The sequence below is a fragment of the Patiria miniata genome, unplaced genomic scaffold (assembly GCF_015706575.1).
Source record: "Patiria miniata isolate m_02_andy unplaced genomic scaffold, ASM1570657v1 HiC_scaffold_5, whole genome shotgun sequence".
In the NCBI taxonomy this organism is placed as follows: domain Eukaryota; kingdom Metazoa; phylum Echinodermata; class Asteroidea; order Valvatida; family Asterinidae; genus Patiria; species Patiria miniata.
Genome location: NW_024037072.1, coordinates 33,515,808 through 33,530,686, shown reverse-complemented (window position 1 = coordinate 33,530,686; position 14,879 = coordinate 33,515,808). Strand labels below are relative to the sequence as shown.

Genomic DNA, 14,879 nt, shown 5'->3' with positions numbered 1-14,879 from the left:
AAAAAGTAGGGGAAAAAACCGCGTCGCCGCACCACTTTTGGGGCAAGCTCCATACCAGAAACCGGATACTTTTTTTGGCCTTAAGGACGAAAACTGTTACCGCGTTAAACTAAAAATATCCCGCTGATTCCATAGATCGTTCCAATCGGGATGTTTCGAGCGGTTGTGAGGGCATTGAAAAGGAGCGCAAACAAATTGGTATGTATTTATTTAAGATGTTAACCACATGTGGCAGGTTTGAAACGCCTTCTTCTTATTCTTATGACCACTAATCCAAGCGGCGTGAAACACCACCGTTGTACTGGTGTCTTCTCGGCACTTAGTCATGTTGGGGAAAAATGGAAAGAAAAAGCCCCCGTTTGGGAAGTTTTCATTATTCAGGTGCTTAATGCGAAGGTCTGGAATGTACTGAGATCTTATTATCGTGTTCATGACATTCTGATCCGGTATGACTTTCTTCTGTGTTTCTAAAGTCAACGCGAAGTGTTTCAAGAAACGGAGAGTCCTGTTTGTTGGACGGTAAAAGGCCACGCCCATATTGTACATGTCAAATCTGTCATTATAGTAAGCGATATCGAAATTGCCTTCAAGATAAGGAAAAGGGTCTCGAAACCAGAAAGTGTCGGCATCAAGAAAAAACACTTCATATCCACGCTGTACAAATTCTAGTATATATTTCGGCCTGCGATTGACGAATTTGTTGTAGTCACCGGTTCCAAATTTAAGGTAGTGGGCGTTTTTACTGTCAATGTTGACACCACTGATGTTGTGTGGTTTAACGACTTGTAGTCCCGGATGAGGGTGCAACGATAGCTCCTTGAATGATTGCTCATCTTCTGCGACCACTACGACGTCGGGACGAGCGCCTGTTCTCTCGATGCTCATCAACAAGTTCACGGTGAAATCCATGAATGCTTCGTTGGTTGTGGTCAGGACGATTCTCGACTTTCTCGGAAAATGTAGCAGCGTGGTTGAAGGCAAATGCTGTGTAGGCAATGGCTCATGTGTAGGTGTACGCAAGGTATTCAGGCTCACTGGATTACTCGAACGATTGGATGACCACAACCAAAGAGCTGTAAGAGTCAAGTAATTGCGTACTTTATGTTTTATCACAAGTCAATTCACAAGTGCAACGGGCGAATAAAGACGAAGGAATGCCTTTGTTACATTGCATTTGAAAAGTTGTAGTTCGACTTTGGCATGGTATGGAAGACTTGTGGGATTGGTGATAGACGCAACTTTCACTCCAACTAAAAGATTTCTAGAAAAAAAATTCAATTGCTTTTTGTTTTAAAAAATACAAGGTATCCTGCAAAAACGAATCGGCCCACGTTTCATTAGGGAAATCATAATTAAAAACATTGAATTATAGGTTGACCTGTCCAATTTTTCAAAATGTTCTTTCAATCAGATAATTGTTCATTCAAATTTGCATACAAACGGGAAAGCGTTTTCATACTCAGTTCAATTATTTAGCGAAGGTTAAAATATTTAAGTGTGTCTATGATGCGAGAAGGTAGGTAGCAAATAACCTAACTTGTGAATTAGTTTAATTTGGGCGATTCACAATGCAGTGCGCCACCATGAGTTTGCCACAAAACCCTTTCCCAACTTCTAAACAAATAACAGTACTCTCAACATTGGGCATATGAAATATAATCACAATCAAAGGAACCTTTTGACGGGTTTTGACAAACTTAAGACAATTTGTGACAAAGCTCGTGCGCTGAGAGAGCCCTCTGTTGACCAAGAAAATATCTACGTCTATGACGTCACTAGCTAACTCGATAACATATTCCTACCCGCAACATAAAGGTTAAAACTGACAGAAGGAAATAAATATTGAAAAACTGTGGATAAAATACTGTGTAAAAAGACAGATTTTTATAAATGTTATGCAGGCCACAGTGACCAGTCTGTTAATGGTTTTAATCACTTTGTGGAAATAAAAAGATATTGAAAACGATTTTTGAAATCCTATACATTTCTTTAAATTAAATTGATTACATCAAATAACGCCAAATTAAGGTGACTCCTAATTTCATGGCACTTCCTTTGAAAATGAATACAAATCGAATTTGCCTATATTCAGTTCGAAGTCGAAAACCAAACAAACGAAATGGGATTTTCTTGCAAGAAACATTTTAAACACACGCTTTTTTTAACATCAGTGCGAAACCTAATGCTCTAACTGCGAATAAGAAACCGCATTTGTGCCCGACTCTCTGAAACCTAGAAATGAAATAAGACCAAATCACAAAACGAGTTACAAGCCACCAGAGCTAGTTTTTAGCAAAATCTTACACAGAATCTTACACAATAAAATCAATAGGAACAGTCAACCCGCATAACATCTGCATGAATTTAGATCTCAAACTGAGTGATAAGTAACAAAAAATGAAGACCAGTTTATGTGCTTTACACCTTATGCGAAAACGTATTGGTGAAAAGAAATAAGACTCATTTCGAAGGAACCGGTAACAAATGAACATTCTCTCTGAATGAATGAACAGGTTACGAAATTGGACGGGAAAATCTATATTTGAGACCCGAAATTAGTTCAGCTCTGGCTGGGTACTGGTTCCCCCTTTTCCCCCATCGGAATCGGTAATGAAGGGATGGGGACCAGGCTATACTCGTAAAACGGATATCCATGTGCCCAAAATAAAAAAAAAACTTTTCTTTTTCATTGTCTTTTTCCTTTTTTAAACACCCTTTTTTGGGGGGTGGATGGGGGAGTTCCCCTCTTGACCTCCCCTCCCCCTCGCGACGCCCATGCATGCAAGTTAAACATTCATCAAAGAAAAATCGAATTCGTTAAAGAGTGTACGGACTATCGTCAAATAACGTGCGTGTTAAGAGATTATTGACCGTTGCTTGTGAGCATGGTCTGAAGTGGTTTGGTATACCTCAGCGCGTGCGCCCCCGGATATGTGACAAAATATCGATGAATTGTGCACTTTTGCAGAAAAGCGTGAAACTTGGCACAGATGTTCATATTCCCAAACTTACCCTTTTAGAGGCCTGGCATCCATTTAAAAAATTGGGGAGGGGGCGGGACTAATCATTCGAAACTTGTGCCTACCTTTCATAAATGAGTAAACTTCACACAAACTTGATGAAAGAAAATAAATTCAGATGTGGAGTTACCGCAAACTCATCCTTTCAGAGGCGTGAGGGGCCTACTCACTGTGCCCACAATTGCATTTTTTATATTTTGTGGCTGAGTTCTTGTAATGTTGATTGGCCCATAACCTACATTGTATACGACATTATTTGGTAACACTATGACTTACACCAAAGAGCATGGGTAAGTTCCAGTAGGCTAACCAGTTATAGGGTTCAACCTCCCCTCCCCCTCGCGACGCCCATGCATGCAAGTTAAACATTCATCAAAGAAAAATCGAATTCGTTAAAGAGTATACGGACTATCGTCAAATAACGTGCGTGTTTGGAGATTATTGACCGTTGCTTGTGAGCATGGTCTGAAGTGGTTTGGTATACCTCAGCGCGTGCGCCCCCGGATATGTGACAAAATATCGATGAATTGTGCACTTTCGCAGAAAAGCGTGAAACTTGGCACAGATGTTCATATTCATGCCAGAAAATGTTTTAGATGTGGAGCCATCGCATATTCACCCTTTTAGGGGCGTGGCATCCATTTAAAAAAGGGGCGGGACTCATCATGCCCGCAGTGAAAACAATTGTTCCACTTGTCACAAAAGCAGGAAACTTCACAAAGACAAAATTTTATAAATTATAAGTGGTTTCCAGATTCGGAGCCAACACAAAATTACCTTTTGGGGGCGTGGCAGCCATTCAAAAGGGGGGGGTAATTATTATGCCCACCTTGGGAAAAATTGTGCCAACATTTCATGAACGAGTAAAACGTCCCACAGACGTTTATATTCATGAGGGAGAAAAATGTGGAGCCATCTCGAACACAACCTTTTAGGGGCATGGCAACCATATCAGAAAAAATGGGCGGGGTTCTCATTATGCCCACCATGGGAAGTTGCCCACATCTCATAAATGAATGAAGCTAATTCCCACAGACGTTAATGTTCTTTTTCCAAATAACCTACATTGAATATGACATTATTTGGTAACACTATGACTTATACCAAAGAGCATGGGTAAGTTCCGGTAGGCTAACCAGTTATAGGGTTCAACGTGTGTACATGTACCTATATTATCATGCACATCTAAATTCCAGAGTGAATTCATAATTACAAATACACAGCACACAATGGTAGCCCCAAACTCTAACATTTAACATTTAAGGGCCAAAGAAATCCTTTTTGGGGGGGGGCGTCATGTGACGCTTGGGGCGCTGTTTAAAACAGTTTATAATGACATTTTATGGTCATTTTAATAGTCTTCAATATACGTTAAATGTGAAGAAAAATATTGACTTTCAGTCCATTCTTTCTTCTTCTTTTTTTTACTTTATCTGTTTCTTTTTCGCTTAGTGGGGGTGCAAAATCTCCCTACCCCTACCCGTTGCGCCGCATTGACAGCAGATTGGGTCACTACACGATGTACTCTCCTCACAAAATGGTGGTCACGTCCACTGTGACTTCACATTCAATGAATCTGTGTACCCCCACTATACACACCCCCCTCCGTTCACTGAAAAATTGTATATCAATATCTCTGATGAGTGTTTTACCCCAACCAAATCCATTAAAAAATATCAGTAGCCCTGACAACATATGCCTTCGGGTCTGTCACAAAAAAGGATGGGAAACATATAATATATTTGAAGAAGAAACAATAGTCTTTCCAAGACTAACTGAGGTACCCCAGTCTATACCCCAATTCAGAAATTGCTGCAGTTGAGAGGTTAACAATAATCCTACAGACGACAGAACCAGTAACTGGGTTAATATAGATGAGGCAAAATGCATAGTGTAAGAAAGAAAAAGGGTTTGCCAACAGTCACCTCCAATTATAAAGGCGGCCCTACTCCAACACATCAAACGAGCTGTCTGATGTGGATTTTATTGTATGAAAAGTGGTCAAAATTTTCCACGGCGGGCATATTGAGTAAAAACCACACCCCCCTCCCTTTCAGAATGGATTCCGTGATGTTATGTAAGTTTGTGATGGCTTCACATTCAAAAAAAAGAAAGATTTTCATGAATATATTGTCATTGTGGAGTTTGATCCGTTTAGGAAAGGTAGGCACAACTTTTTTATAGAGGCATCATGACTACCCCCCCCCCCCCATTTTACTATGGCTGCCACGCCCCTAAACGTGTGTGTTTGCGATGGCTCCACGTTTGAATTTTTTTCTCGTGAATATTAATGTCTGTTGGAATTAGCTTCATTCGTTTATGAGATGTGGGCACATTTTTCTCAGGGTGGGCATAATGAGAACCCCGCCCCCTTTTTTCAATATGGCTGCCACGCCCCTAAAAGGGTGTGTTTGCGATGGCTCCACATCTGAATTTTTTTCTCTCATAAATGTCAATGTATGTGGAAAGTTCCATTTTCTATGAATGTTGGAACAATTTTTCCATGGTGGGCATAATGAAACCCATATTAAAGAAACCATATTAGAGAAAAAGGGGGCCCTTTTCTCTAATATGGTTGCCACGCCTCTAAAAGGTTGTGTTCCAGATGGCTTCACATCTGGAATTTTTGTTCTCATTAATATAAACGTCTGTGGGACGTTTTATTCGTTCATGAAATATGGGCACAATTTTCCCAAGGTGTGCATAATAATTACCCCCCCTTTTTTTTAAATGGATGCCAGGCCCCCAAAGATATGTTTTTGTGGTTGCTCCACATCTGGAAAACACTTTTAATCTACATAATTACGTCGTGTGCCCGGCAGAAGGGCATATGTGCATATGCCCTTATGCAATAGCGCCTAATGACAAAAATGTTCCCAGCAAAAGGGCATATGCAGAAACTGCCTCCATTTTAATGAGATTTAAATATTTTCGTCAGAAATTAACGTGTATAGTTGTTCCAAATCTTATGATTCATACGTGTGACAAATTTCACATTCCTACGATTTATATTACGTGTGGGAGAGCATTGGATACAAAATGCGCGCGGGGGAACAATGGGACCTTTCAATGCAAGTTTCTTGAAAATGATTTTTGCGTCAGAACGCTCATATGCCCTTCTGCCGGGCACCCGACGATTATGTCTTTGTGAAGATTCCTGCTTTTGTGACAAGTGGGAACAACCGTTTTCACAGCGGGCATGATGAGTCCAACCCCCTTTTTTTAAATGGCTGCCACGCCCCTAAAAGGGTAAATTTGCGATGGCTCGACATCTAAAACATTTTCACATATCTGCTGGACTACTAGTGCAGATACCTTGAGAATAAAATGACACCAAAATATTAAGCAAAAGTAAAATCGCAACAGCTAGTAAGATTCGAATAAACTTACCACACAACGTAAAAATGAGATACGCCGTGATAGCCGTGAGCTGTAAAAACAGCCATGTAGCTTTACCATTCTTCATAGTACCCGAGGCAAAACGTTACGAAACTAAATAAGGAAAAAATGAAAAGAAAGTTGGAGAGAGTGCTTAAAAAGGTCTTAGGCGTTGTCATTAGTTTAGGAATGTGGGAACGTGGTTAACTCTAACTTTCTATTTTCTTTAGCAAAATAAGAGCTATTGGGGGTCCGAAGCCCAGATCGCCTGATCAGCGAAAAAAAATAGACTAGGTCTCGTCACACTTGAGAAAGCATTGGAAACGGCACAGAGCACGGAGAGGGCAGCCAAAATCATACGGTGTCTGTCTGATTGATGTCAGTCTGTCGTCTGTGGCCGTTTACACAATGGGGGCTACAGACTAGGCTAGGGCTGGGTTTTGCTACGGCCATTTTGAAGCCTCATACGAAATGACTAGTCCATGTAATAGACATGGCGGAGCAATGATCTATAACATTTGAGCAGATTCGCTGATTAATTATGCAAGACAAACGTATCTTGACCTCTAGATTTTGATCAATCAGCGGGCGCTTTCTATATCGGGTCTTCGGTCATTCATCGTTGTCGCAACATAGACGTAAAATGTATTATGTTATGTGATCGATAGTTATTGTATTACAAGACACCGCATTCAAATTGACCAATCAAACGTATTTAATGAGTACTGATTTGGGAATGAAATGACGCCACGATTTAGTAAAGTCGACTCCGATTGGCTGAGGCTCGAGATCGCATAAATCTGCATGCTTTGATTTTTCAGACGTTACACAGCAGACTTGGCTCCGTGGACAACGAGTGATACTCAAAAACGAAATAACAGGCCATGCGATGAACCATGAGGCTCAATTTTTGGCCAAAATCCGAAGCTTTATCTATCCTACCGAAGTAGTGGCGGCGCATAGGCTTGATGACGTCATCAGTGTGTAAAACTGTCAGCGAATCCGCCGTCTTGAAAAAAAAACACTGTACCGCGGTAGTGCTAGTGGTACAGTCGTTTTCCTAGTTCCGGATATCAAACATCATTCAGCTGCTTTCTCAGTGCTCAACTGGTCCATTAGTTCGAATGAAATGTATACAGTGGTTTACCTTGAGTGGCGAAGATCTTATATACACAAGCATTTTCCGAATTTCAACCCTTTTACTTCTGAAAATACAATGTCAAAAGTACCGATACCATTTTTCCTATTTCCAGATCGGTTTCATCAGTTCCGAATGATCAAAAAATGCTTCGCGCGAACATAAAATCACTCGAGAAAATCAATTTTGAGCCAGAACCACCCAAATCAAGCACATTTTCTCATAAAAGATTATTTCATTTTTCGAAAAACAGTTCATTCGAACAGAGAATTAACGTGAATGATTTCAAACTTTTGTCTGCAGCGCGACAGCACGAACACGCACGGACCGAACACCTTTGACCCAGCACAGATCACTATACCTCATAAATATTCATCAGTCGTCGCTGCTCTTTTTCGTCGACTATTTTTCTCGGGCAAGTTCACATTTTTTTTTAAAGATATAATTTTTTGAGAAGCTAGCATAATATCAAAAATCGTTGGTAACTAGTCTGGTTCCTGGACCCTCCAGTACAGGTAGGAACTATGCAGAGAGGGAAACTAGTCTTACTAGCCAACGTGGTTTCACGTCCGCTGTGTCTTTGCGGACGTAGCCGACACGGTACATGCATTCACGAACATGAATATGTAAACGTGTTCTACATAATTAACGCCCGAGGACCGACACATAAAGGGAGAACAACAGATCCTTTCAGTCCTCGGGCGATGGGTCTTTTGTTGGAAACGGTCCTCTGTAGTAAGTTTGCATGCTTAGTCTATGGGAGAGTGTTATATTACAGGGACAAAGGGAAACACAAAGCATTGTCCTCGAGAGTTTAGAAAACAAGAGTGTATGGGCGAGTCCGTGGTCACTCGCATTACACTTTTTTGCTTCCTTTCAAACTCTGAGTGCTGTGGTTTCTATACTTCTTGGATTAACTGTTTAATTTTGTGTGCGAATATACCCACGATATAAGGCTATAACCAAATGTGATTACAAATGTTGAATGTTTTCTAATTTGAATATGAAAGGACATGGCAAAATCAGCTCTTTTCGATTCAATAGTATTATAACAAAACGACTAAATTACTACTAATACTGAATTATAATGAGGACAATAAAAAACGAAGATTAACAAGGGGAATCCTGTCACTCGCATTACCGTCTCTCGCATTACAGTTTGTCCACCCATAAAGCATTGAAGCTTTTAACAATAGTAAATTAATAAATTTTGATTGATTTCAAACAAATTTAAGCAAATATATCCAGTTTTAATTGTGGAAAGTTTCATCAAGATATCTTGAACAGTAGTAGGTATGTATGGGACCACCGTGTACAAAATTATGGAGAACTTTAAATAAATTCATTAAAAAGGTCATTTTTTTTCTAAATATAGTCCATTCACTCTACCAAAAGAGTTGCGTATGCATCATCGTACATTTTATAATTTCAACATTGTGTCAACAAGTTATGTGCGCTGTAAATAGTGGAAAACCCAATTTATGACCCCATTTACTGGGTCAGGAATGAAACCGAAATCTTTCCCACAACGCCCATGTATAGGACAGGAAAATATTTTAGAATCTCACCTGATCGTTGGTTATAATGTGTAGGAAAATTGTCCTCAAGGGAGCAAACACGGTGTAGCCAAATCTTGGTGTGATTCACGAGGAGATTTGCATAAAAATCGGAGGATCCAAAGATTCTGGAGGTGTTTATGATGTATCACTGTGCCGCCCCAAAACATCTGTAGGCACATTCAAAGATCTAAATCAGCTGTAATGGAAATACAAACATTATAATACGTAAGCATAGGAAGGTTTCTGAAAAAAAGCGCCTGCTCAATAGGCTGACGTGTTGAAGCGATAGCTACGGAATCAGTTAAGGATACACACACAATTTTTTTTTCTCGGTTGCTCAATATCATGTCGGGGTCACCGTCACATCTGACCTATGCACATCATGCCCGTTCACTTTTCACCATGAAAATCCAAGTGTCGGCTGAGCAGCATTCTATTTGGGGTGGTTAGGCCACTGTTTCTGCTCTCTTCGCAGCATACAAGTCTTTCGATTTCAACAGTGACAACAGCTGGGTGAGTTTTAGAATATGTTTGTCTCATTTGACAGATTTTAGCAAATTTGTAAAATTAAACAGCCCGTCACATAAGGAGTTATAAAGAATGTTAATTCAGGGGAAATTTAGATTTTGGGTCAACTCGTACCCGGGTCAACTCGTTCCCGAGTCAACTCGTACCGAAGTTAACTCATACCCGAATGGATGGTTCCAACAAAAACTTCCGATTGTACCCTCAAAACGGCAACAGAATAGCGATTACGCTACCACAAATACAAATAAAGTTCGAGGTTTAATGTGTTGGTATTAATGTTGACCTACAATCTGGATGAAAATGATGATGGGCTCCATCGCCAGTGCCGAGCGGAGGCCATTTTCAAAATGGCGAGGTATTCGCGACGGAGCCCTCGCTAATTAACGGTAAATTTCACTTTTCATTCCGATCGTAAGTAAACCTTACTACCTCACATCTGATTGTGTTATTCAAATATATGTAGTGTGTTTTCATATTAATGATGTTATTTTTTTCCGGAAACTGGATGACTGAGATTGGGTGACTGTGCGAACTGCTACGTACTTTTTGTTGGTGGGTCAGATTTTGCATTGAATTTAGGGCATGCATTTTCTTTTTACGAATTTAGTATTTTCTGTGCAAACTGCTACGTCCTTGTTTTGGTGGGTCAGATTTGTTTAAGGGTATGGTTTTCGTTTTTACAAATTTATTATTCAAGACTTTTTTTTAAGAAAGTTGCTTTTTAAAAATGTCTTTGTAATATGAAAAAGTAACATTTTTTCAACGTTCACTCAGTTCATTTTGTTCGCATCATTTATTGAATACTAACTGCACATGGCACAAATCTCTGGTTGACCAAAGCATAAACTTGTTTATACCTAATTGATGTACATCAAAACTGAAGACAAACTTATGTAATTCAAGTACATCAAATCTGAAGATGTAATATGTTGGTCATTTCTTTGCATTTAGTTCTGTATATATATGCAATCAAGCTAAATGAGTCGTTTGTCGGCAATTATGATTTTAAGATACAGCCCAAAATGGGTAAGTATAGGGGTGGACATTTCGAAATTGACTTTTTTCTTTGTAAAATCGGAAGGCTACATAATTCGTCGGCGTTTTCACGAAGTGGCGAATCCATCGAAAATCAGAATTTTTGGCAATTTCGGTTTTTGTGCTATTTTGACTTAAATTCGTGTCCTAAACATTTCTGCCAAGTTTTAAAACCGGACAATGTTTAATTAATTAGTTACGCTAATTACATAAGTGGCGAATCCGATGCCCTCTGGAATTTGCGTTTTCACGAAGCGGCGAATCCCTGATTCGCCACTTTGTGGAAACGCGACGCACACACATTGCGTTTTCACGAAGTGGCGAATAACCTTTATATATCTCAGGGCTGCGTTGTTGTTGTCACGTCGTCACGTATACAAAACTATTTCGTTCTCACGGCTCATCATCATGCGACGGGCCGTCCTGGTAAGTCGGTAAGTTTTGACCGTTTAGACGAGCTATATTGTTTGAGCTAAATTATAGTTATGGTTGTATTCGACATTGTGATACATGGTTCTTATCAATCTTTGCAAAATTTGGTCATTCCACCGTTCTTTTCCCAGACCAGATGAACAAAAAATACGCATGTCGGAAATACACGAATTCCGTGTATGAATAGTGATTAATTGCATGCTGACATGAATGGGTCATTTTTACACAACATTCCTTTTTCCATGGTTAAGTCTACTTTACTTATGTGGGGAAAATAGTCCACCCCTTGATCATCTTGCGCCAGAGCTACCGTAGTTATGGTTATATAGTGCTTTTGAAGAAGTAAAAATGCTAGTGTCCAAGTGCTGACCATGCTGACAGGCCTAGCCTAGGCCAGGGCAAGATTAGTACTTAGCTTAGGGGGAAACAAGTACATTGTGGCCTAGGCCCTTCATAAACATGCCCAAGACATAAATGGATTTGGTAGTAAAGTTAACCTTTTTAATCGTTTGAACTATTAGTGTAACTTTAATAGAGAAACGTCCAGTGAAAAAAAAAAACATTTCTTGAAATAATCAGCCAGAAACGAGTTGAACAATTATGTCACCCATGGATTTTTAGCTTAAAATAGGATGCCACAACCTGCAAAAGGAAATGTCCACAATTAATGCATTAGCCATATCGGATAACGGCATGATAAGTTCATGTCAATATAAAAAATGTTTCCACATCTTTTATCCAACAGCTGCTATAGGATATGTAAGCTTGACATCTGCCGTGTCAGAAGTGTCAACATCAGACTGTTTGGCGAGCCTTGATGTGAAACGTAAGTCCCTGAGAAAAAAACATGTTGTGTCATTTCAGCACCATGGTTGAAATCCAGACTAATTAAATAGCAAATAAAATATACAAAAATGAAGTTTCACAATATTAAAAATTGTACATGTACATCACAGAGCCATATAGAACATGATGTCATTGGATACAATATCGCCATCACTGCTTTTAAATTTTAACTATCGAGTGAATGAATACTATATGATAGTTGTTCAAGTAACTGTGGTACTTTTTTATTGCCGGTGTGTTTTGTTTGTTTTATTTACAGAGCTGTTCTGGTTCAGCAGCAGTGGAAAATGCTGCATCTCTTCAGGAACAGAACTGTAAAACTGGGTACATGTGTTTCTGAGGTAGGCACATTTTTAGAAACCAGGGAAAAGTGTTGATTCATATTGCGACTGATAAAAGTACACTCTCTCCAGAATAAAAAAAAGGTTTATTATATTTGAATGTCCCTTCATCCTTTGTTATGAAGCACTAATGCCAAAGTTGTTGTTTTTCACCAACATAAAATCATGCACTTAACAAGGAGTTGCCTTGTTCATTGTGCCTTAGACATTTGGATTTTTGCTAAAGTTTGTCTTTATAATAACACAATATGCTTGCTTACAGTTTGGATTTGAATGGCTCTGGATGTGATTTAGTTTTGAAATTCAGAAGAAACCTATATTGAAAATGATAAGCAGTGATTTAATCTCTTCGGCACATGTTAGCAACCATAGCTTGCAGCAAGTATGAATATATATGTTGTGAATAATAACAAACATTGAATTACCATTCTTTTTCCCTTTCTCATTCTCTCTCTGCCTTTGCAGGCGATGCTGTGCACGATCGACACGATTCCAACAGAACCTTTTTCGTGTCCTAATTTAGGCTCATTGCTTGCATACAAAAACCCCTTAACAGTTGGAATGCATGAGTCCCTTATGTGTAATATTAATCTGTTCTGTGTTTTCTTAATGATGTCCATTTCAAATTTATTTAAAAGCAACTATCTTCAGACTGCTGTCTCCTTTTAGTACAGTTCACCAGCTTAAAGATTGCCCAATTACTTTTCAGGGTAAGATTTTCTTTAAATCCTTCCAATGAAACTGAAGATTTTGAAGCGTGCAAATATTGACATATAATCTATTTGTGGATGTCTAACAAACAAGCTGACAACTAAAAACGAGAAACCAAACATGTGACTGAAAATTGTATGGAAGTAACATGGAAATAGTTTTATTACTACCTTTTAGGCAATACAGATAATTTCTCTTTAATACCCTATGAACGAAGAGTTTTCTTCAAGTAACGATGGAGTTTACTAGCCTTTTAAAATCTCTGAAGCATTAAAAGTCTCAGATGTAATCGATTCATCGTGATTACTTTTAAAGCGTTACTAGTGGAGATAGTGTGAGGGCGGCCCATCTCATGAATAACATTTATCAGAATGTAAAAAAAAATCTACATAACCTCAAGCAGTAACTGCTTTTACTTAAATCTCTTTTAAATGTTCCTTAATTGTAAACTTCAGAAGTACCTGAATTTATCAATAAAGAAGTTCTGCTAAATTAAAGAGTAGCTTGTCTGTATGATTTTTTTTGTATTAAGGGTTAAATACATGCAGCTACAGCCAGTGATATGTGAACAGTTATATAACTTGGATCCATCCACCGCTTTACCATCACTATATAAACATCCCTTAAAATGAGAATGATATAAGAAATAAGCTATATTGTTTAGGGTCACATTGCAGGAAATTCAATACCAGTTAAAATAAACTGTAATCTTGACATTTAAACTTGTACTTGTAATACTACAATCCTCAAACGTGTTTAATTTGTACAAAATAAGTACATGTAATAGCAAGTGCCACCATTAGTCGATCGAAACCGAGGCGGCCACGCCGATTGAACGTATTCACTGTGCGCGTATGAGCGTAGAATCGCGCGAGTGCTTTTGGCCTCGTTTTCAAGTTTGGCGAATCCACTGACCTCTGCGTTTTGCGTTTTTACGAAGTGGCGAATCCGCGCGCTGTGTGTGGCGAATCCGTTGAGGTCTGCATTTTGCGTTTTCACGAAGCGGCGAATCCGTTTCGTATTTAACAGCTCTTAAACTACAGATCCATTAGCGGAAATATGTATCTGGTCATGTCATTTAACTAATGAGCTGTTGTATCAGTGAAACATCTTTTGAAATTTGGATTAAAAGTGGGGCGAAATGACCGTTTCAAAAAGTGACCAACTTCAAAACCGATTTTCTCAAAACGCAGTGTTCGCGCCCTGTGGGCGGATTCGCCACTTCGTGAAAACGCCGACGAATTATGTCCTATGTCAACTATTTTTTGCCCGACAAAAACTCACGATAAAGTCGTTGAAATGTGACATTTTTGCTGACCTCTAAACCTGAAATAAAGCATGTTTATTGTTGCTTAACAATAAACACTTCAATTGCGTATGGCTGATTTCTCTATTTGATTTCTGCGTTTTCTTCTTTTTGATCTGCCTGTGTTCTAAGACCCATAACTTCTGAACGGAAAGTTGTATTCACATGGGGTTTTCACCAAATATAAACTGAAAGATAGTCCATTAATAAATGTAAAATAAAAAAATTCGATAAGGGCCGACAAACGACTTATTTAGCTTGATCGCATCACATATTATGTCGAAAAAACAATTTCTTTTGTAGCTCCAAAAATGTTTCTACGATAAGTTCAACTATAGACTATTGTTTTGCTAACAGAAATTTAGAATTTTTCATTACTTGTTCACTTTTGAGACATCAAAATAGTCGTCAAAGTAAAGCGATAAAGGAAAACGTTGGCTCAATTCAGAGACTCTCTTTCTTTAGACTAGAATACCCGAAAAAATGTTTTTGGGTTTGGGTGTTTTCGTATTAGTTTATTTCCAGTCTGTCAGGTTTGACAAGGTTGGGTTGAAAAATTAAATATAAGTTTTGGGGGACCAATAT

General features: G+C 38.9%; 1 protein-coding gene and 1 long non-coding RNA gene across 2 annotated transcripts; one reads left to right on the top strand and one right to left on the bottom strand.

Moving 5' to 3' along the window:
• Positions 1-210: 210 nt before the first annotated feature.
• Positions 211-909, bottom strand: LOC119741391 (UDP-D-xylose:L-fucose alpha-1,3-D-xylosyltransferase MGP4-like). Its single transcript, XM_038217139.1, has one exon. The coding sequence runs from the start codon at positions 907-909 to the stop codon at positions 211-213; it is 699 nt and encodes a 232-aa protein (XP_038073067.1).
• Positions 910-11,007: 10,098 nt separating this feature from the next.
• Positions 11,008-13,631, top strand: LOC119740351. The gene is made up of 4 exons (XR_005272672.1): positions 11,008-11,092; positions 11,836-11,916; positions 12,196-12,277; positions 12,743-13,631. It is a non-coding gene; the product is annotated as an uncharacterized LOC119740351 (long non-coding RNA).
• Positions 13,632-14,879: the final 1,248 nt, after the last annotated feature.